Source organism: Chiloscyllium punctatum, chromosome 39, assembly GCF_047496795.1.
Source record: "Chiloscyllium punctatum isolate Juve2018m chromosome 39, sChiPun1.3, whole genome shotgun sequence".
Taxonomy (NCBI): Eukaryota; Metazoa; Chordata; class Chondrichthyes; order Orectolobiformes; family Hemiscylliidae; genus Chiloscyllium; species Chiloscyllium punctatum.
In genome coordinates, this window is record NC_092777.1 from 20,273,184 (window position 1) to 20,294,228 (window position 21,045).

Consider the following 21,045-nt stretch of genomic DNA (forward strand, 5'->3'; position numbering starts at 1 on the left):
ATATATTATATTGATTCTAACCATGCAAACATTCACTAATCCAGTCCATTTCAGGCCTTTCCTTTTTGCTGCAACCGAATGCCTCCATCGTCCTTCATCAAAGACACAACAACGTGTCGGCAATTACATTCTCTCATCCGGACACAGGTATAATTTTCAAATTGAATGGCTGCAATAATAAGCTTCATCTAAACAATCTGAAATTTTTATCCTTAAATTTGCTAAAAACTTTCAGATGTTATAATCAGTATATTCATTTGTCTCAGACACATTACTTGCAATGTAAATGTTGAAATGTTGCAATGACAACACTAAACTCAAGGACTCGTTCTCAATTGGGGAATATTTCTACTGATGATTATTCAATTTTCTGGAAAAAGTACCCAATAGATCTTTGTGTCTTCTCATCATCTTCTTGCAAGTGTGCAGCACTGACACCTATCACTCATATCAATAGCCACCCCTAATTGTTCTGCGTAGTTAGGTGTGGCTAACACTGGGGTGGTGATTAATACAACTTTCAGGCTGTCAAATGCCTTCTGACATTCCTCAGTCCACTGAAATTTTCTGCACTTCTTCAACAAGTCAATCAATGGAACAGCCACACTGCTAAAATTCAGTATGAATATCCAATAAAACCACTCAGTCCCAGGAATCACTCTTCATCGATGTTATAGGAAACGCCCTAATACCCTTTGTTTTCTCATCCTGTAGGGCCATTTGTCAATGTCCAATAATATAGCCCAGGAATGTGACCTGAGCTTTTGCGAACTCATTCTTAGTCAGGTTGACCACCATGCCTTTATCCCAAAGTCGATCAAACAATTCCGATAGAAGCTCTATACGTTCCTTTCATGTGTGACTAAAAATCACCAGATCATCGCCATTCACCACACATTTGGGTAATCCTGAAATGAAGTTATTGGTTAGTCTTTGAAATGTGGCTTTGAAATGGCATGACTTTAAACTTGTGTAGTCCACTTGATGTCGTAAAGCTGAAATTTCCTTCACTCTTTCCAATAAAGGCACCTGTCAGTATCCTATGAAAATGTCCAACTTAGAAACATGATTTGCTTGTCCTACTTTCTCAGTACAGTTTTCCAAACATAGAATAGGACATGAATCAGATGTTGTAACTGCATTGACTTTACCATAGTCCATACATAGCCATTGGATACCATTTGGTTTTGGCACCATTACTCTGGATGCAACTCACTTCGATTATATTGTTTTTGAGCATGTATTAAAATTCTTTTTGAACTTGTACCAACTTTAGATGGTCAAGCCTATAAGGGGGGATGTTGCTTAATTAAATGTCTACATCATGTATAATCAGATTCGTACTTCCCAGCTTATTTCCACTTATCTTTTCATGTCATTATAAAAACTCTTTTCGGACATTTTAATTTTCTTCTGGAAGGTAATTAAATAATTATCCCAAATTTTGAGAACTTCCTCATTGTCCAATTTAATTTGAGGTATGTCCAATTTAGAATCCTCTGAACTTGGTTCTTCACTCTTATAACCAGTACCACATCTTCCTTTTGTTCTCCTTCCCTCTCAAACTACATTTTGAGCATATTCATATGCTACACTCAAAAAAATCTAACAATCTGGTGTTTCTATTAAATAATTCACCTCACTCCATATCACAGGGTAGAGGAGGTGTTGGATGTATTAGAATGTATGAAGGTGGATAAATCTCCTGGTCCTGACCAGATATATCTAAGAACACTGCAAGAAACTACAGAAGAAATTGCGGGGGCCCTGGCTGATGTTTTTGCATCATCATTAGCCATGGGTGAGGTCCCAGGAGATTGGAGGGTAACGAATGTCAGGCCATTATTCGAGAAGTGGTGGATAAGTTACTTGAGAGATAAGCTATAAAGTACATGCATTTGGAAAGACAGGGTTTCATTAGGAATAGTCAGTATGACTTTGTGAGTGGGAGACAAAACCTCATAGATTTGTTAGAGTTCTTTGATGAAGTGACCAGAAAGGTTGACGAGGACAGGCTGGTAGATGTAGTCTGTATGGATTTCAGTAAGGCCTTTGATAAGGTTCCACAGGGTATGCTGCTCTCGAAGGTTAGATCGCATGGAATCCAGAGCAAATTGGCTCGATAATAGGAAGTAGAGGGTAATAATGGAAGGATGCTTGTTGGACTGGAGACCTGTGACTAGTGAAGTGCCTCAGAGATCAGTGCTGAGTTCATTACTATTTGTTATTTATATCAATGATTTCGATGAGAATGTACAAGACATGATTAATAAGTTTGATGATACTAAAATAGGCAGTATCATAGAATATAGAACATAGAACAGTACAGCACAGAACAGGCCCTTCAGCCCACGATGTTGTGCTGACCATTGATCCTCATGTAAGGTAAACCTAATGTATGAACCCTCAAATTTCTGTGACCATATGCATGCCCAGCAGTCTCTTAAATATCCCCAGTGACCTCGCTTCCACAACTGCTGCTGGCAACGCATTCCACGCTCCCACAATTCTCTGTGTAAAAATCATAGACAGTGAGGAAGGTTCTCAGAAATTGCAGCAGGATCTTTATCAGTGGGGGAAGTGGGTTGACAAATGGCAAATGGAGTTTAATATAAAGAAGAGTGAGGTCTTGCATTTTGGAAAGTCGAATCAAGGCAGGAGTTTCAGGGTGAATGGTAGGGCCTTAAGGAGTGTGGAGGAACAAAGGGACCTTGGTGATCAGATGCACGGTTCTCTGAAAGTGGAGTCACAGGTAGACAGGGCAGTGAAGAAGGCTTTTGGCGTGCTGACCTTCATCAGTCAGGGTATTGAGTATCAAAGTTGGAAAGTTATGTTGTAGTTATACAGGACATTAATGAGGCCACACTAGAGAGTATTGTGTTCAGTTTTGGTCACCTTATTATAGGAAGGATGCTATTAACCAGGAAAGAGTGCAGAAGAAATTTACAATGATGTTGCCTGGACTCAATGATCTGAATTATAAGGAGAGGTTGGACAAGTTAGGATTTCTTTCTTTAGAGCGTAGGAGACTGAGGTAGGACCTTACAGAGGTATATAAAGTCATGAGAGGCATGATTAGGGTGAATACACTCAGCCTTTTTCACAGGGTTGGATAATCGAGGATGAGACGGCATCACTTTAAGGTCAGAGGGGAAAGAATAAAAGGGAACATGAGGGACAACTTTTTTTACACAGAGGCTGGTATGCATATGGAATGAGCTGCCAGTGGAAGTGGTTGACGCAGGTACATTAACAACATTTAAAAGACATTTGGACAAATACATAGAGAGGAAAGGATTAGAAAGATATGGACCAAATGCAGGGAAATGGGGTTAGCGTGGATAGACATTTTGGTCTGCATGTACCAGTTTGGGCAAAGGGCCATCTCTGTTCCAGAGGAGCCTATGACTCTATGACGCTATGACACTCAATTTTGATTTGATAATGCCCACCAAATCTTGCCTTTAAAGGTTCGCTTATCACTGGGAGTAACACCAACACTTTATCTCTACTAACAAAATTGTGAATTTTTAATTTCTTGTCTGCTTCCTCTTTCTTCACATACTGTGTTACTTTCAAATGCTGTCTAGCCAAGTCAGCTGCTGTAGTTAATCGTTCCCTAAAATTTGACAGGTCATGTGAACTCTGAATCGTCAATTTCTCCTTAATTAATTTTAGTGGTCCTCTCACCTCATGCCCAAAAACGAATTCAAATGGACTGAATTTAGTTGCTTCATTAGATGCATCCCTAATTGCAAAACAAACAAATAGAATTCCTTTATCCCAATCCTCTGCATAGTCTTGACTATAAACCGTCAACATTGTTTTTAAAAGTTTGATGCCACCCTTGTAAAGCTCCCTGCAATTCTGGATGGTATGCATTGGATTTGGATTGATTCCTAAGCTATCTATGGCTTCCCTGAATAATTTTGATGTAAAACTTGATTGATTGTATTTCGGTGGGCAGTCTGTATCTAGTAAAAAGGAGAGTAACTTGTATACAATTCTTTTATCCGTGATACTGTGCAATGGAATGGCCTCTGGAAATTTAGGACACATATCCATTATGGCCAACACGTATTGATTCCCACTTTTGTTTTAGGTAGGGATCCTATGCAATCAATTAAGACCTGTGTAAAATGCTCCTCAAATGTAGGAATAGCTATTAAGGATGCTGGTTTTATTACTGCCTGAGGTTTTTCAATTACCTGACACGTGTGACATGTCTGGCAAAATTCAGCTATATCCTTATGCAGTCCAGGCCAATAAAATGTTTTTGCATTTTGGCTTGAATTTTCCTTATTGCCAAATGACCTCCTACTGGTAATTCATGTGCTGCCTGGAACACCTCCTTTCTATAGCCGACCAGTAATACAACTTGATGAACCTCTGTCCATTTCTCATCTCGTTGAATAGGTGATTGTCTCCATTTCCTCATCAAGACTTCATTTTTAAGACAGTAACATTCTAGGATAAACAAATTCTTTTTGTGTACGTTTTTTGATACAACTGTTTTAGTTTTTCCTCTTTGTTGTAATTCAGCTAATTTCGCTGAACTAAAATTATCCACTTTGTCCTCCACCTGATTTTGTATTTTTACTCAATCATCTGATCAAACATATCCTCTGATATTGAACTTCAACTTCCTTATCTTTATACTTCAATTTCTCTTCCTGATTCCACCTGTGCTTTTGTGACCTTGTCACCACACAGTCAGGAAAAATACCAGGATATACCTTCTATAATACCTCAGTTGCTTAATTTTCCACTGGTTTTTCTCCCACAGAAGGCACCACTCCCACTTGTGATCCAGCTATAAAATTACCAAGGATAAACTGCATTCCCAGAACTGAGAATTTCTCTATTACTCCTTCCACGATTTCACCACTTTTCACTGGACTCTCCGACCTCACTTTTTATAATGGTAGACTGCTTTTCCAACCATGAATTCCACATATTTTCACCTCTACTGGGCAGTACTCCTTCCAAATTACATAACTCTTCATCTCTCACCATCAAAGATTGACTTGCTCACATATCTCTAAAAGTCTTAATTTCTTTACCTGCTCTTCCTGGTGTATATGAGTAAACCTTATCCACGCAGGAAAATTATTCAGAGATCTGGCTCTTTGTTCTCAACCAACCCTTGACATTCTTTTGCAGCCTTTTAGTTTCTGCTTCTTTCCTTGACCACTTCAACAAAATTCACTGGTGGATCCTGTTTTCCCACATCTGTCTTCCCACTACTGTTTTTACACCACTAACACTGAGTTCATGTGGCCTACTTTAATACAGTGAAAACATCTGAGCTTTTTTACTACTCTTTTCCCCTCATGAGTTTCCTTTCTACCCTGTGGTTGACTATCTTCAATGAGATCTCCTTTTCCCTTATTACCTGAGGATTTCTCTTTCCCCCAATTTCTATCCCTCACAGATTGAAATTGGAAATCAGAAGCCAAACTCTAATTTATGACCTGCCATTTATGCTGCTAATCTTGCAGCCTCAACTCTCTGCTCTTCCACATGAGTTCTCATGACTTCAGAAAATGAATTTTGAAACTCCTCCAAAATAATGGCTTCTCCATAAGCGTCATACATTTGATATATTTTCAATGCCCTTAACCACCTATCAAAACTACTTTGTTTGATCCTTTCAAACTCTATGTACCTTTGACCAGGTTCCCTCCTTAGATTCCTAAAGCATTGTCTATAGGTTTCTGGTGTTAGTTCATATGCACTTAAAATAGCTGTTTTCACCTCATTATACTCCCCAGATATCTCCTCTGCCAGTAAGGCATCTTACTAGCTCTATCTACCAACTTTGTTTGGATCAACATACCCACATGGTCACCAGCCATGTTATTTAACTACTTCCTCAAATGAAATGAAAACAATTTCTGCATTGCTTCTCAATGAACTTTGGGAATGCTTGGACATATTTAAACAGACCCCACCAGGCCTTTGCCTATGATGGGATTGCTCTCCATCACTATGCTCATCACAATTCCAAGTTTTCACCCCTACCTCCACCATTTTAGGGTTGAGTTTTTGGTTCCGACGTCTAATTCAAAAGCTCTTTCTTTCTCCATTTTGTTTCTCTCTCTTTCTCCCTTTCTTTTGCTGGGGCCTTCCATTCCTTTGTTTCTTCTGCTTTTAAACGTAATTCAAAGTCTTTCATTTTCTTTTCTTGTTCAAGCTGCCTCATTTGCATTTGAACTTTAGCCATTTCCAATAATTCAAATGACGGCATTTCTGGCAATCGTAAATGTCGAGCTATTGCTGCAATTACCTTCCCTTTTCACGTGGGCAAAAGCAACCCCCAACTCCAGCCAGTTTGCCAATTCCAAACTCTTTGCCTGGCTGACAGAAAAACTCCCAAATTGACTTAGTCCAGTCACAGGAAACTCTTAGTGACTGAAAGAGCTATTATTACACATGGCACACCCTATTTAAACTAGCCGAATTCAACATCTGAAAGAGAACACCAACACTCACTGCCTTCGAGTCCAATAATCCTCAACCCAACTTGAAATTAGACAAATTTAACCTGACAAGAGCCCCCAGTTTGTTATGGATCAGATCAAACTCCTCAAAATATATTCAGAAGATAGTCTAGACCCTAACTTTGTCTTATTTTAAAAGTAAATGTAAGGCGTTGTGTTCCGAATGCAATTGGATTGGTCAAACCACCAGGCTTGAAAAAAATGCATTATATACACTCTAATTAAATTACAGACAAAATAAAAAGAATTGACTTCACCCTATCAAAATATTTAACAAAATAATATATATTAACTACTACAAATTAAATGTTTCAGTATAGTAACATTCCATAAACACACCCTTGACAAAGTCAAATTTTGTAAAATTAATTGTCTCACATGCAATTCTAGCAGCAGGAAGAACACCCCAGCTTTTAGCCTAACAAAGAGAGGAAAAGCAGCTTCCACATCCAGCTTCAAGACCCCAGCAACTACTACTGAATGCTAAACCTAAAAAAAATCCTGGTTCTGTAGGAGCTTTGCTTCTATTGTTCCAACTTAAAGAAATACCCAAGGTCGCTCCAATAGTTCATTGGCTTTGGAGCCGACTACTCTGCATCTCTATCTCAATTTCACTCAAAAAAAATCACTTGAAGCCACAGTATTGTCACATCAGGTTTGGATGACAGATTTCCTTCCCTAAAGGATACTTCTGCACTACAAGTTTTTTAAAATGACAATTGATGTTTTTATACTAATCATTGCAAGAGTCTAGCTTTATTGAGTGAATTTAAATTCCACATCTGTTGTGGGATTTGAACTTGCATCCCCAGAGAATTCCCGACTTACTGGTCCAGTGATATCACCGTTTCCCGTTGATTAAGGAGTGCAAGGTTGAACAGCAGTAATTGATTTTTTAAAAAAGAGTACCAGGTGGCAGGAGGAGCACGTTAGAAGTCAAATGCCATTCTAATTTTTTTACAAAATATTAAAATGGTTACTGAATTTGAAAGAAAATGGGTTTCCCTTTATGTTTGACAGGTAATAAACCTCTGTTCGTTTGGCAATTTGCCAGTTTTACAGAGCGAGACAGAAAGACAAATGGTACATAACTAGTATTAGATGTACAGGCATATTTGCAAAAAGCTGTGCACTTGGATTTCACTGTACGTTTGTCTGGGTATTTAATATCTTTTAAAAAGCAGCGCGTGCAGCTGTTGTCAATGATTGTCTCTCCACATAGACAGTGGGAAGATCTCCTTGCAGAGTGGACACAATCCCTTTGCTGCATCGTTGAGCTATAGTTGGGAAAGGCAGATAGTGCAGAAGAAGATGGGAGCTCTGATTTTCCTTCCGAAAAGGAGCCGTTCGGTGTGTTGATGTTGTAACTAGATCTGTCAGTGCAAAATAAGAGGCTTGGCAGCTTAGCTTTCTGTGCACAGTCAACTCTCCTGTTCTGAATTGGAACCTGGTCTTCATTTAGTGAGGAATGCTGACAGGGCTCTCTCTCGCACACACACACACACACACACACAACCCCCTGATTCTGTGCACACACAGACAATGCAGACTGTAAATCATCAGAGTCCTGCCCTGAACAGCTGCCAATCATCTTCACAGGAGAACCTCTCTGACATTGAGCAGCGCTGCACGCAGTTGCTGAAGGTGAAACTGCAGCTGGAAGCACAGGTCGCGGAGCTGAACGAGCGCCTGCTGGACCAGGAGATCTGCGCCGCTGAACTGAGCACCCAGAAATACAAGCTGGAGGCGGAGTGCTGCAGCCTCAAGGCGGACATTGAGCAGTTGGAGTCCATGCTCGCCAAAGTGGGGACGGACAAGCAGGTGGGTGGAAACCTGAGAAACGCGCAAAACTAATTGGGCCAAAAAGGGAAGCGCCGTGTTGGGATTAAACCACTTGGATCATACGTACAGGCAAATGGGTAGATAGCGCAGCGCATGTTAATCATTCAATAAGCAGCCCGGATAATTGCGGTCCTACTCCAATGCAGACATGAGCCTCTGCAATATCTGCGGTGGGATGTGACAGTGCAATTTTGCACTTGAACCGAGTCATTTAGTGCTTGTGGAGTGGTTTCAATTCGGATTGAATCCGGGAAGCCTGTTTCTAATGGAAGTTGGTAGGATTTGCTTTTATTTTAAAGGACTTTAGGGCGAGTGTGTGTAGAGGATGCCTGCAGAGGTAAGCAATTAGCAGCAATCAGGGCTACAACCTTGTGCCTTTGCGAAAAAGGGTTAATGTTATCAGTCTTCTGATAACGCCAGGAGGCCAACTCGGATAATTCTGTTTTCTCGAGCAGTTTTAAAGGCTGAATTTGCACTCGTCTGCAAAAAGGTGACTTGTTTCAATTGATGCGTAACCTTTCATTAAGTTGCTACCTAAGAACAGTGCTTCATTAACTAGTCTACAAATTATTAACTCTTTTAGATCATTAGAGGCGCTTTAAAAAATCACGAATTAGCTAAACTTGTGTGACTGTTTGGAGTGGATGTGCAGAGAGGAGCCGAGCATGGTGTGGATTTTGAGGAGTTGCTCAATGATGTAGATACCACAGCTCTTCTGCAGTGATCTTCAGAAAATAATTTTTTTTTAAGAAAGCCCCCTTAATTTCCAACAACCTTTTCGATTGTTGCCATCTTCCTCCTGTTTCTTGCCATCTTCCTATGCTTTGCCCACACCAGCTGTATGTCAAACTCTCCAGCCTTGCCTACTTCATCCATGTTGACAATCTTGGCTGATCCTTAGCTTTTCTCTCTCTCGTCTTCTGTGCAGTGCACATAGCACTCAACACCTGACCGTCCCTGTACCTGAGAATGAGGGACACCGTGTTTGCCCTGGAGGGAGTTACAGTTCTTTGATTTCATCACTACATCCTTCACAAGTGGGCAGTTGCACCACTGCACTCAATGGGTCTTTCCAGATGGGGTTTCAGGAGATAAGAGCTGAAAATGTGTTGCTGGAAAAGCGCAGCAGGTCAGGCAGCATCCAAGGAACAGGAGAATCGACATTTCGGGCATCAGCCCTTCTTCAGGAATGAGGAAAGTGTGTCCAGCAGGCTAAGATAAAAGGTAGGGGGGAGGGGCGTTGGGAATGCGATAGGTGGAAGGAGGTCAAGGTGAGGGTGATAGGCTGGAGTGGGGTGGGGGCGGAGAGGTCAGGAAGAAGATTGCAGGTTAGGAAGGCGGTGCTGAGTTCGAGGGATTTGACTGAGACAAGGTGGGGGGAGGGGAAATGAGGAAACTGGAGAAATGTGAGTTCATCCCTTGTGGTTGGAGGGTTCCCAGGCGGAAGATGAGGCGCTCTTCCTCCAACCGTCGTGTTGCCATGGTGTGGCGATGGAAGAGTCCAAGGACCTGCATGTCCTTGGTGGAGTGGGAGGGGGAGTTGAAGTGTTGAGCCACGGGGTGGTTGGGTTGGTTGGTCCGGGTGTCCCAGAGGTGTTCTCTGAAACGTTCCACAAGTAAGCGGCCAGTCTCCTCAATATAGAGGAGGCCACATTGGGTGCAGCGGATGCAATAGATGATGTGTGTGGAGGTGCAGGTGAATTTGTGGCGGATATGGAAGTGTCCCTTGGGGCCTTGGAGGGAGGTAAGGGGGGAGGTGTGGGCGCAAGTTTTGCATTTCTTGCGGTTGCAGGGGAAGGTGCCAGGAATGGGTTGGTGGGGGGTGTGGACCTGACGAGGGAGTCACGGAGGGAGTTGTCTTTTCATAACGCTGATAGGGAGGGGAGGGAAATATGTCCCTGGTGGTGAGGTCCGTTTGGAGGTGGCGGAAATGACGGTGGATAATACGCTGGACGTGGAGGTTGGTGGGGTGGTAGGTGAGGACCAGTGGGGTTCTGTCTTGGTGGCGGTTGGAGGGGTGGGGCTCAAGGGTGGAGGAGTGGGAAGTGGAAGAGATGCGGTAGAGGGCATTATCAACTACGTCTGGGGGGGGGAAATTGCGGTCCTTGAAGAAGGAGGCCATCTGGGTGGTACGGTTTTGGAACTGGTCCTCCTGGGAGCAGATGCGTCGGAGACGAAGGGATTGGGAATATGGGATGGCGTTTTTACAGGGGGCAGGGTGGGAGGAGGTGTAGTCTAGGTAGCTGTGGGAGTCGGTTGGTTTATAGTAAATGTCCGTGTCGATTCGGTCACCCGAGATGGAAATGGAAAAGTCTAGGAAGGGGAGGGAGGAGTCTGAGACGGTCCAGCTGAATTTGAGGTTGAGGTGGAAAGTGTTCAACCTCCTTGTGGGAGCCTATCACCCTCACCTTGACCTCCCTCCACCTATCACATTCCCAACGCCCCTCCCCCAAGTCCCTCCTCCCTACCTTTTATCTTGGCCTGCTGGACACACTTTCCTCATTCCTGAAGAAGGGCTGATGCCCGAAATGTCGATTCTCCTGTTCCTTGGATGCTGCCTGACCTGCTGTGCTTTTCCAGCAACACATTCTCAGCTCTGATCTCCAGCATCTGCAGTCCTCACTTTCTCCCCGTTTCAGAGATAAGACTGGCAAAGGATCCTTCTCTGATTATTGTTTCTCCCCTTAGTCCCTGCTGTTGGGATGAGGTGTAACAACTCTATGGGCACTGCAACTGACTTTAAAATGTAAGATGCAATAAATCATGATAATTAGGAATGTGGTATTGTCACGTTGATGTGACATTCCTGACGGTGCTAATAGAATTCATACATTAAGCAAAGTAGCTTTTTAAAGCATCTTGAATGGAAGAGATGCTCCAACATGCAGCAGGATTTTCAACTTGGTATTTCTGTTTTGACTCTCTATTAAATATAAATATCAGATTGCAGTCAGTTAAGGAAAAGAGTCTGTGTTCATGGTTTGCACGACTGAATGGTGCATTAGCACTCTGACTGCAAAGTTATACACGCAAGCACGATGCTAACCTCATTCAACATCAGGAGCTCGAAAGCTGAAAGCAGCAGGGCTGCAGGATTTCCCCCTTCTGAACCCCAGGAGGTGAGTCTGTTTGTCCCATTCCAGTTGCTATCTTGTCTACACTGAACCTGAAACTGCTTTGATTCCTGAGAGTCAGCACCTCATTATCTTAATCAGCTGGGATTGGAAGTTCACTCTAGTCTTTTGAAGTCCATTGAGTTAGACAGCTCTGCAGTATGTTTAAAGCAGCCAAAGGCTTTTTGATTATGACCCTAATAGGCAGCAGAGAGGAGTGACTTGCTCATCAGTATGAATCAAATTGAAGTGCCAAAATTGAAAGTATAATGTGGTGACTCAGCAGCCTGCTCACGGTGATGACCCAGAACCGGGGTCCTGTTCGCAGAACCATCCCACTCTTAATGACAACAGACTGTTTCCTACATTAGACTAAATAATAATGAGAGACTGCATGGCACAATATTAGTTTCTGTAGTTTCAAATTGAATCCATCCCCCATCAATGTTTTTTTAAAAAATCCCATTTCCACCATTCCTGTAGAATCTGCCTGATTTCCAGATTGCGTTCTGTATGTAACGATCAGGGACCAGCAGTGAGATGGGCTGCTGACTGGGTGAAGGGCTTATGCTTGAAACATCGACACTCCTGCTCCTCAGATGCTGTCTGACAGACTGTGCTTTTCCAGCGCCACATGTCTGGACTCTGATCTCCAGCATCTGCAGTCCTCACTTTCTCCCTGCTGCCTGGGAATTAGCCAGCAAGCAGTCACAGGGGAAGCATGACATCTACAAGAGTGGACAATTCTAGTTCATGGAGGGGGTGGAGGCTTCACTGTCCATTTTAGTTCCTGATTCCATCCTAACCTGCCATGTCCCTAGTATCGCTGAGACTTGGGCCAGGGGTTTACACTTTGGGTTGGGACCTTGAGTCGCGGTGAAAGGGGTTGTGTGGCACTGTGTTGGGAGTCGGCCAAGAAATGGGTAGTGTGCATTCCATTCAATGGACAGTGGACAAGCAGACCCTCAAAGCAGGAGGAACCATTCAGAGACACTGTGACGTGGACGTTGTTTCCACCTGTGCTTCAGGTAATGAGCTACCTGATAATGAAGGAGCAACGCTCTGAAAGCTAGTGTGCTTCCAAATAAACCTGTTGGACTATAACCTGATGTTGTGTGATTTTTTTTTTAAACTCAGGCAATGGAGGAAGAGGCTGCCTTCAGCCGTCTCTACAACTTTTGAATGATAAAGGAACTACCCAGTCACTGGAGTGAGGATAGACCAGGTGACTTCTGATCAGTGTCCAAATAAAAACTTTTTTTCATTGCTCAAACTAGCTACTTGCCATTTGAGAGCAGCGGCCCATTCAGCACTGAAAGTGGCGTTCCTGAAACTGACACCAGGTGGATTGATTAGATTAGATTACTTAGTGTGGAAACAGGCCCTTCAGCCCAACAAGTCCACACCAACCCACCGAAACGTAACCCACCCAGACCCATTCTCCTATATTTACCCCTGCACATTTTTGGATTGTGGGAGGAAACCAGAGCACCCAGAGACTGGGAGAATGTGCAAACTCCACACAGTCAGTCGCCTGAGGCGGGAATTGAACCCAGGTCTCTAGCGCTGTGAAGCAGCAGTGCTAACCGCTGTGCCACCATGCCGCCCACAAATGACATCTACAAGAGTGGACAATTCTAGTTCATGGAGGGGGTGGAGGCTTCACTGGGGGTGATGCAGGACAGCATATCAACTGGTGCTGCAAAATTGCCTGTCTCCCCATCAGCATTCTCACCCCCATTTTGGGGCAAAATTTCTGGTCACTGACCCAGCGAAAACAGTCTCATCCATGCCCATTGGAGCCGAGTACCCAGCCAGCTTTGAGTAATTTAGAAATGCATCCCTTAACCACACATCATAATCCTACAGATATTCTAAACCTTAATCCCAAATGATGTTATTTAAAGGGGGGCAGATGCAGTCAAGAGGAATGCCAATATCTGCTCACTGGTTGACTGGGGAGAAATTCTGGAATGTGACATGTGTACCTGTTCAGGGAAACTTCAAATGGCAAGACTCAAAAGGAAGAAATAATGAGACCAATTCTCCCCCCCCCCCCCCCCCCCCCACAGCGGGGCACTACTGCTGACTTTTTTTGTTTTTCCTTCCAAGGTTAAGGCTAAGTTTCAATCCCAGTCTGTCTGTTAGTGGCCTGATGTCCCAGCATGTGGGCTAGAGTGCTGTGAGGGTCATACTGGTCACAGGCATTAATCACACCTCTAGTGCAGGTGAAGGAAAAGCACATGCACGTTCTCACTTTGAATGCTGCCAGCTAGCTAGTGTTGAAAGAAAACAAAAGAATTTCAGTCAAACTGCAAATCAGCCAAAGATCTCAAAACTGACTGCTTAACCATATGTGTTCCACAATCCCGTTGAAAACTGCTTCATAATTTCTAACTTACTTTTCTTCCTATGCTAAGTGATTCTGTGTTACATTTTCTTTTTTTTTAGTAACTAATAGATTTCATTCTTCTGTTAACTCTGAAACCTAGTTAACTGACTCGTTTTAAGACCTAAATTTTTTGGGAGAAAGATATCCACAAGGAGAATGCTTGCTTTTTAAATTCAGCTTCTTGTGACCAACTAGAGCGTTGGGGGCAGCAGTGGACACAGATCTTGGTAAATGAATGACCAAGAGGAGCCAGCTCACAACCTCCTCACTCCAGAATCTAAAGTTTTGGATTATACCTTACAAAATAACCAATTGGAAACTTGTCCAGGTCTTGGATGTAGCAAGAGGTAACCAGTATTAGACTCTGCATTAGGAGAGGTGGATTTGTGGTGAATACACAACGTTTGACTGGGATTCTGATGCACCTGCCACTTTGGATGGGTGCCATTCGCCTCTGTCTGTTCAACATTCAGTAATAGATACCACATGCAAAGAAATGGAAATCTGGTACCACTCCAATGGTCTACAATTTGACACACGTGATGTACTAATGCAGCACTGGTTCCATTCTTATCGATCTCACTACATCCAGATCTTCACTTGCAATAATGTCTCATCTTTGTTCTTGCACCAGTGTGTCCCTGTTTTTATTTATGGGATGTGGGTGTTGCTAGCTAGATCACTAAGTATTGCCAGTCCCTAATTGCCCTGTAGTTGGTGGTGATGGCCTGACTTCTTGAGTCTTGCTGTGAAGGGACACCCACAGTGGGGTCAGGAAGGGAACTCTGGTATTTTGACTGTCTGCCGATTATAATTCCAAGTAAGGAAGATTAGCAGCTTGAAGGGGAACCTGCAGGGTTAGATATGCCCGTCCATGTATCTGCTGCCGTTATCCTTCAGGGTGATAGCGAGCACCAATTTAGAAGGTGCTGATGAAGTGCTGCAGTGCATCTTGTGGCTGGTATGCGCTGTTGCCACGGTGTGTCAGTGCAGATGGGACTGAATGCTATGTTGGTGGATAGGCTGCCGATCTAAGGCGCTGCTTTATCCTGCTTCTAAAGTGTTGGGGGAGCTGCATTCACCCAGGCAAAATAAGGAGCATTCCATCACACACATGATTGGTGCATTGCGGAGTTTGGTGGTGAGTTACTTGCTGCAGAATTCCCAGCGTAGGACCTGCTGTTTGTAGCTTCATTTGGCTGATCCAGGTCAGTTTCTGATCCATTCTACTTGCAGTTTAAGATGGGCCTCTGGTCATACTCACACCATCACAAATACTGCTGATTTCCATCTCCATTAGCTTGCCCAACTTCACCTCTATCTCAGCACAGCTGCTGCTGAAAACCTCATCCAAGACTTTATAGTCACTGGACTTGACTATTCCAGTGCATGCTTGGTGCTCTTGGAAGTCTGTTGTATTCTCAATAAACTGCAAATCATACAAAACTCTACTTTTTGCCATCTTAACTCTCACCAGTTGCCGTTCAACTATTGCCCTGTTTGACAGACAATTCAGCAAGTAGTGGTACAAAAGTTCTGAACCGCATTTTCAAATCCATCCCTGGTCTCTATATCTGTAACCTCGTCAGGTCCTCAACCCTCTGAGATGTTGCTGTTCATCTAAACTTTGGCCTCATGGACTTTAGTGGCCCCATGGTAGCTGGTTCTGCCTTTCATTGTTGAAGTGCCAACCTCTGGAAACACCTCCCTCTACTTCAGCTCACTTAATCTGTATTTTTAAAGATACAGATTAAAATCACTTTTTTTTTAATCAAGCATTTGATCAGCTCCCTGATATCTCTTCATGTGACTTATACCATGTTCTATTTTGTAATGCTCTAGTGAAACATCTTCAGATATTTCATTGTGTTTAAAGGTGCTGTATAGCCATTAGTTATTGTTGACAATCAACCCTCTTTCTTTCTTGAGTTCAGAGGCTGACTGTAACCTTGTTTAGAATTTAAGTAGCACCTTGGTACTTGGTGAGTCCATTCCCCACCAAATGCCCATGGTAGCTGTGCGATGCTAAAGCAAGGGATGTCTGTCCACTTAGGTGGGTGTAAAAGATCCTGAGATCTTATTTTGAAAAAGAGCAGTGGAGTGTCCACATTGTCCTTGTCACATTTATCCCTTAACCACCACCAGAGAGGCAGATGAGGTGGATGTTATCACAGTGCTGCTTGCGAGAGTTCACTCTTATGCACTGGACAGAAAGAGCATCAATAGTCATAAAGTGCTTTCAGACATCCAGAAGCAGCAAGAGGTGCTACACAAATGTAAGTTGTTTGTTTTAACCAAATTACATTGATAGGAAGAGACTGGTTGGAATCACTTGTAGGGAACAAGTGTTACACCTTTGCAGTGAATTTGTTATGGGTCAAACTTGGATAACCCAAAACTCTGCGTGTGGTGAAATTGTCAGCCATTACCACTGACAGAAAAGAGAATGTAGAGGTGAGGTTAAAATCTGATTACCATGATCTTATTGAATGCTAGAACGGGCTCAAAGGGCTGAGTGGCCTGCACTAGTTGGCTGTGATGAGCTGAAATTGCAGACTGGTAACCCAGGGTGAGCTGAACTTGGTTCACTCTTGTCATGTGACCATGCTAATCAAACAGAGTGGAGTTCGGCCACACTAGAGCATGGAGATACAGACTAGCCTGCAGCGACAGGCCTGGGGACTCATCACAGACGATCATGCACCAAGAGACCATTCTGATGTGGCTGAAACCAGACTGTTCTACCATTTTTCACCAGTTCGCTGATTAATATTTGAATCATAGTATCCCGATAGTGTGGAAACAGGCCATTGAATCCACGCTGCACTCCTCACCACCACCACCATCCCTGTAACTACCATGGCTAATCCACTTATACTGCACATTTTTGGACTGAGAGGAAACTCATGCAGACAGGGGGAGAATGTCTGCATCACTCTGGAGTTTATACAGTTGCCCAAGTGCAGAATTGAACCTGGGTCTCTGGCGCTAACCACTGTGCCACCACACTACATCTAAGATTGAAGATGAAATGTGCATTGGTGGATCAAAACAAAGAACCTAGCACTCCAGGGACCATGCCAAAATAGATAACTTTTCAATGCTATCACTACTTGCGACAGACACATCCAAAAAGCCATATTGCTTTACAAATGTCAAGATTCTACTTGCATGTAACAAATTGCTAGATTACATGTGGCATTTTTGAAGCATAGAACATGAAAGTGAGCGGGGGGGATTATTAGCCTGACCTGATGAATGCTCATCTGCTGAGTTCCTTCGCTGATACTAAAGCCTCGTAGGCACACTGTGGAATTTAACAGAGGCAACACGAAAACTTGGCTGCATGGCTAACTCCTTCAGTGATAGTACAGTATGTAGGGAAAGGACACTAAGCTTTTCCAGAGCTAACTCCCAATGTTTTGTCTGCCTCTTACTGTACAAGGTCAGGCAACTGTAAGGAGAAGGAGAATTGACGTTTCGGGCCTAAGCCATTCTTCAGGAAGCCCTTCTTATGCTCGAAATGTCGATTCTCCTGCTCCTTGGATGCTGCCTGACCTGCTGCGCTTTTCCAGCAACACATTTTTCAGCTCTGATCTTCAGCATCTGCAGTCCTCACTTTCTCCGAGACAACTGTAAGGTGTGGACAAATTGAAAAATAATAACATTTCGACATTGACTGTATCAAAGTTTTAATTTTGTTTTTAACAGTGTATTTTATAGGCAAGTCAAGTTACATAGGGGCTTCCTCTGTTATCTTGATGGTGTATTTAACAGGAAATTGTCGATGGGTCCCCTGCAATTCAATTTATCACAATCTGGCAAATTCTTCTATGTATTTCTGTGCTAACCTGTCCTTCCAAATTTCCCTCTGCCAAACACCTTGGAAAAGAAACAGGTGTATTGTATTGGTTACTGTTTGATTTTCTTCTTGTGCTTTTCCAATGAAACTGGATGAACCACCTCAACATCTGATAATTGTCAGGAGTGTCTAAATGAAATAAATGTGGGTCAGCTTCCCCTCCATTCTTAACTGTCACAAAACCACAAGACTAAACAGCATTTTTGAGTAGTCCATAATCTTTGAATTCAGACCTTTGATAATTTTTATAATAGTTACACGCAGCAGGGAAAACCTCCATCAACGCACCACTTATACTGTTGAAAGTACCTTTTTTTTTTATGGTATTACAGTTTAAACAGGTGGGAGGCAGTAGTGTTGTGGCCGTGTCATTGGTTTTGTGATCCAAAATCCAAGGCTGATGTTTCGGGAACATTTCTTCAGTTTGTAATATGGCAGCGAGTGACATTTGAATATAAAATTTTGGAATTAAAACATGTTGTGGGTAAAAAAAATCCGCCAGTTCACCGGCAAGGGGGAGGCGATTTCCAAGTGGTATTGCTGGACTGATAATCCAGATACCCAGAAAATGTTCTGGGGACTTAGTTTTGAATCGTGCCAAGGCAGTAGGTGGAATTTGAATTCAAAATTTTTAAAAAATCTGAATTAAGAGTCTAATGATGATCATGAATCCATTGTCGATTGTCAGAAAACTCCCTCTGGTTCACCAATGTCCATTTCGGGAAGGAAATTGCCATCCTTACCTGCTTTGGCTTGCATGTAACTCCAGACCTAAAGCAATGTGGTTGACTCTCAGTTAGGGATGGGCAATAAATGCTGGACTTGCTAGTGAGGATTTTTTTTTTTTAAAAATCACCCGTTCTTGTGTGAAGTCAGCAAAACCAATTGTGCTTTGATTTTTCTGCCATTTTGCATAGTTCTTAAGGTATTTAGGCTCCTCCAACAATGTTAGGTAAAACTAAATACCCGTTAGTAATGTAAGAATAGCCATAGATTTCCTTTTTTATGTTGTGTCTGAAGAACGTTCAGTTCCCATGCAGCGAAGATGAAATAGTGATTGACAACTATCACGTGAGAAATAAGAACATAAATTGCTGGAGAAACTCAACAAGCCTGGCAACGTCTTTGAGGTGAGAGAGGGGGACCAAGCTTATGTTTTAAGTCTAATATAATTCTGTGGAACTATTAGATCGGATTTACTAGACTAGTTCATTTTGGTATTGCTAGTGTTGTTGCACCTGCAGAGATTCAGTAATAAGGCTGCTTCTTGCTTGACTTCTCTCAAATTTTGTCTGTGGAATATCCAATAGGAGCAATGGCCCAAGAAGTCTGATGGGGAGGCTTCTGAGTTCGTTGCTTGGATGGTCTGAGTGGTCCTGAGAGCACGCAGAAGAAAGGAATTACAAGAGACACAAAGCGAAAAACTGTTCCACCCAAGAAAGTCTTCAGATGCTGGAGTGGAATGGTTGTATAGCTTTTTCATTTGTACAGATTGCTGGTGCCTACAATTTTACTCCTGCTGTCAGCGTGATACAAAATTTAACTGACATCTTATTGAGTAGAGGCCGCACACCTTTACAGAGGAGAAATCATGCCTGATAAATTTATGAGCATTTTTAAGGAGGTAACAAACAGGATAGACAACAGGGAAACAGTGGATTTAATATATTTAGATTTTCAGAAGGATTCGGTAAAGTTCCACATGTTCGGCTACTTAATAAGATACAAGCCCATGGTGTTGGAGGTCATATGTTAGCATGGATAGAGGGTTGGGTTGCTAATAGAAAACAGAGTTGGGATAATGGAGACATTTACAGGATGGTAACTAGTTGAGTGTCACACGGATCAGTGCTGGGGCCACAATTATTCACAATACATGCCAATAACTTGGAAGGTGAAAATGAATGTACTGTAGTCAAGTTTGCAGATGACATAAAAATAAATGGGAAGGTAAATGGTGTGGATGACAAAATCTGCCAAGGGATATTGATTGGTTAAGCAAGTGGGCAAAAACTAGACATATGGAATATAATTTGGGAAATGCGTAGTTAAGCTCTTTTGGCAGGAAAAATAAAGGAATTGAATCATATTCGCGTTGAGAAACACTTTAGAAAGTTGCAGGCAGAGGGATTTGGGACTGCTTATGCATGAATCTCAAAAAACATCGAAGTTCAGGTGTTGGAGAGGGCAAATGGAACTTTGGCCTCTATTTCAAAGGGACTGGATTATAAAAGTTTGGAAATTTAGCTAAAATTATACTAAGAACTGGTCAGGATCATAGCTGAAAGAAAGTGAGCACTGAAAGATGCTGGAGATCAGAGTTGAAGATGAAGGGCTTATGCTGGAAATGTTGATTCTCCTACTGCTCATGCTGCTTGACCAGCTGTGCTTTTCTAGGTCACAGCTGGAAAATGGTGGACAGTTTTGGTTCCTTTTGTCTAAGGAAAGATTTACTGGTATTAGTGGAAGTTCAGAGAAGGTTCACTCGGCTGATCCCAGATATTGAGAGAGATTGCGTAGGTTGGACCTATACTCATTGAAATCTCAAAGAAGGTGAGGTGACCTTATTAAAACAAACAAGATTTTTAAGAGACTTAACAGACGCGGAGAGGTTGTTGCTCCCTTATGGGAGAGTCTTGGACTCGAGGGCATAATCTGAATAAGGAGTCACAGGTTTAAGTCAGAAAAGAGGAGGATTTTTACACTGAAGGTTGTAAATTTGTCAAACATTTTACTCCTGAAGGCTGTTGAGGATGGATTGTCCAGTACCTTCAAAGCTGAGATAGGCATGGACTTTTAACCAGTAAAGGAGCTAATAATATTATCTGATCGGCCATTATCTCATTGAATAGTGAGCAGACTCGATGGGCTGGATGGCCTACGTCTGCTCCTATGTCATACAACCTTACGATGACTGGCGCAGATTTAATTCTTCTCTGTTCAAGGAACTGATGTCTGATAAAGGGTGGGGGCGAGGACGAAATCAGCCAGGGTTCTGGGTCCTGCTTGCTAGTCAGTGGCTTTGGTCAAAATGTGTGTATAGGGAGAGGAGGAGACTGGGCAGTGGGTAACAGCTACAGATTTAATGTGGAGTCAATGAGGAGAACTCTTGGTCAGTAGTGGCCTACTCCCTGAAAGTAAATTTTGTGAAGCATAGATCCGAAGCCAATCTTTACATACACTTTAGTTACATGACTCCGGGGATTAATTTAAAAACCACCTCCTCCACTGACCACAGTTTCAGTCTGATTCACCTTGTGGGGGGGAATCAAGTGAGTGCTCACCATCTGCATGCTTTCAAATGTAGTTAATATACAATTAGCAAGACGTAGA

General features: G+C 42.6%; 1 protein-coding gene across 21 annotated transcripts in view; it reads left to right on the top strand.

Annotated features, from left to right (window-relative positions):
- The window catches only part of LOC140463855 (putative uncharacterized protein MYH16), a 290,113-nt gene that overhangs the window by 98,402 nt on the left and 170,666 nt on the right, over positions 1-21,045 (top strand). For 10 of the 21 annotated variants that reach the window (XM_072558259.1, XM_072558260.1, XM_072558264.1 and 7 more), the window contains one exon: positions 8,103-8,324. The exons of 9 other annotated variants lie outside the window; for them this stretch is intronic. In XM_072558259.1, coding sequence (XP_072414360.1) covers positions 8,103-8,324 — 222 coding nt within the window. Of the gene's footprint in view, positions 1-8,102; positions 8,325-8,655; positions 8,683-21,045 lie in introns of those variants that run through there. 2 more of the 21 variants (XM_072558280.1, XM_072558281.1) reach the window with 1 other exon arrangement.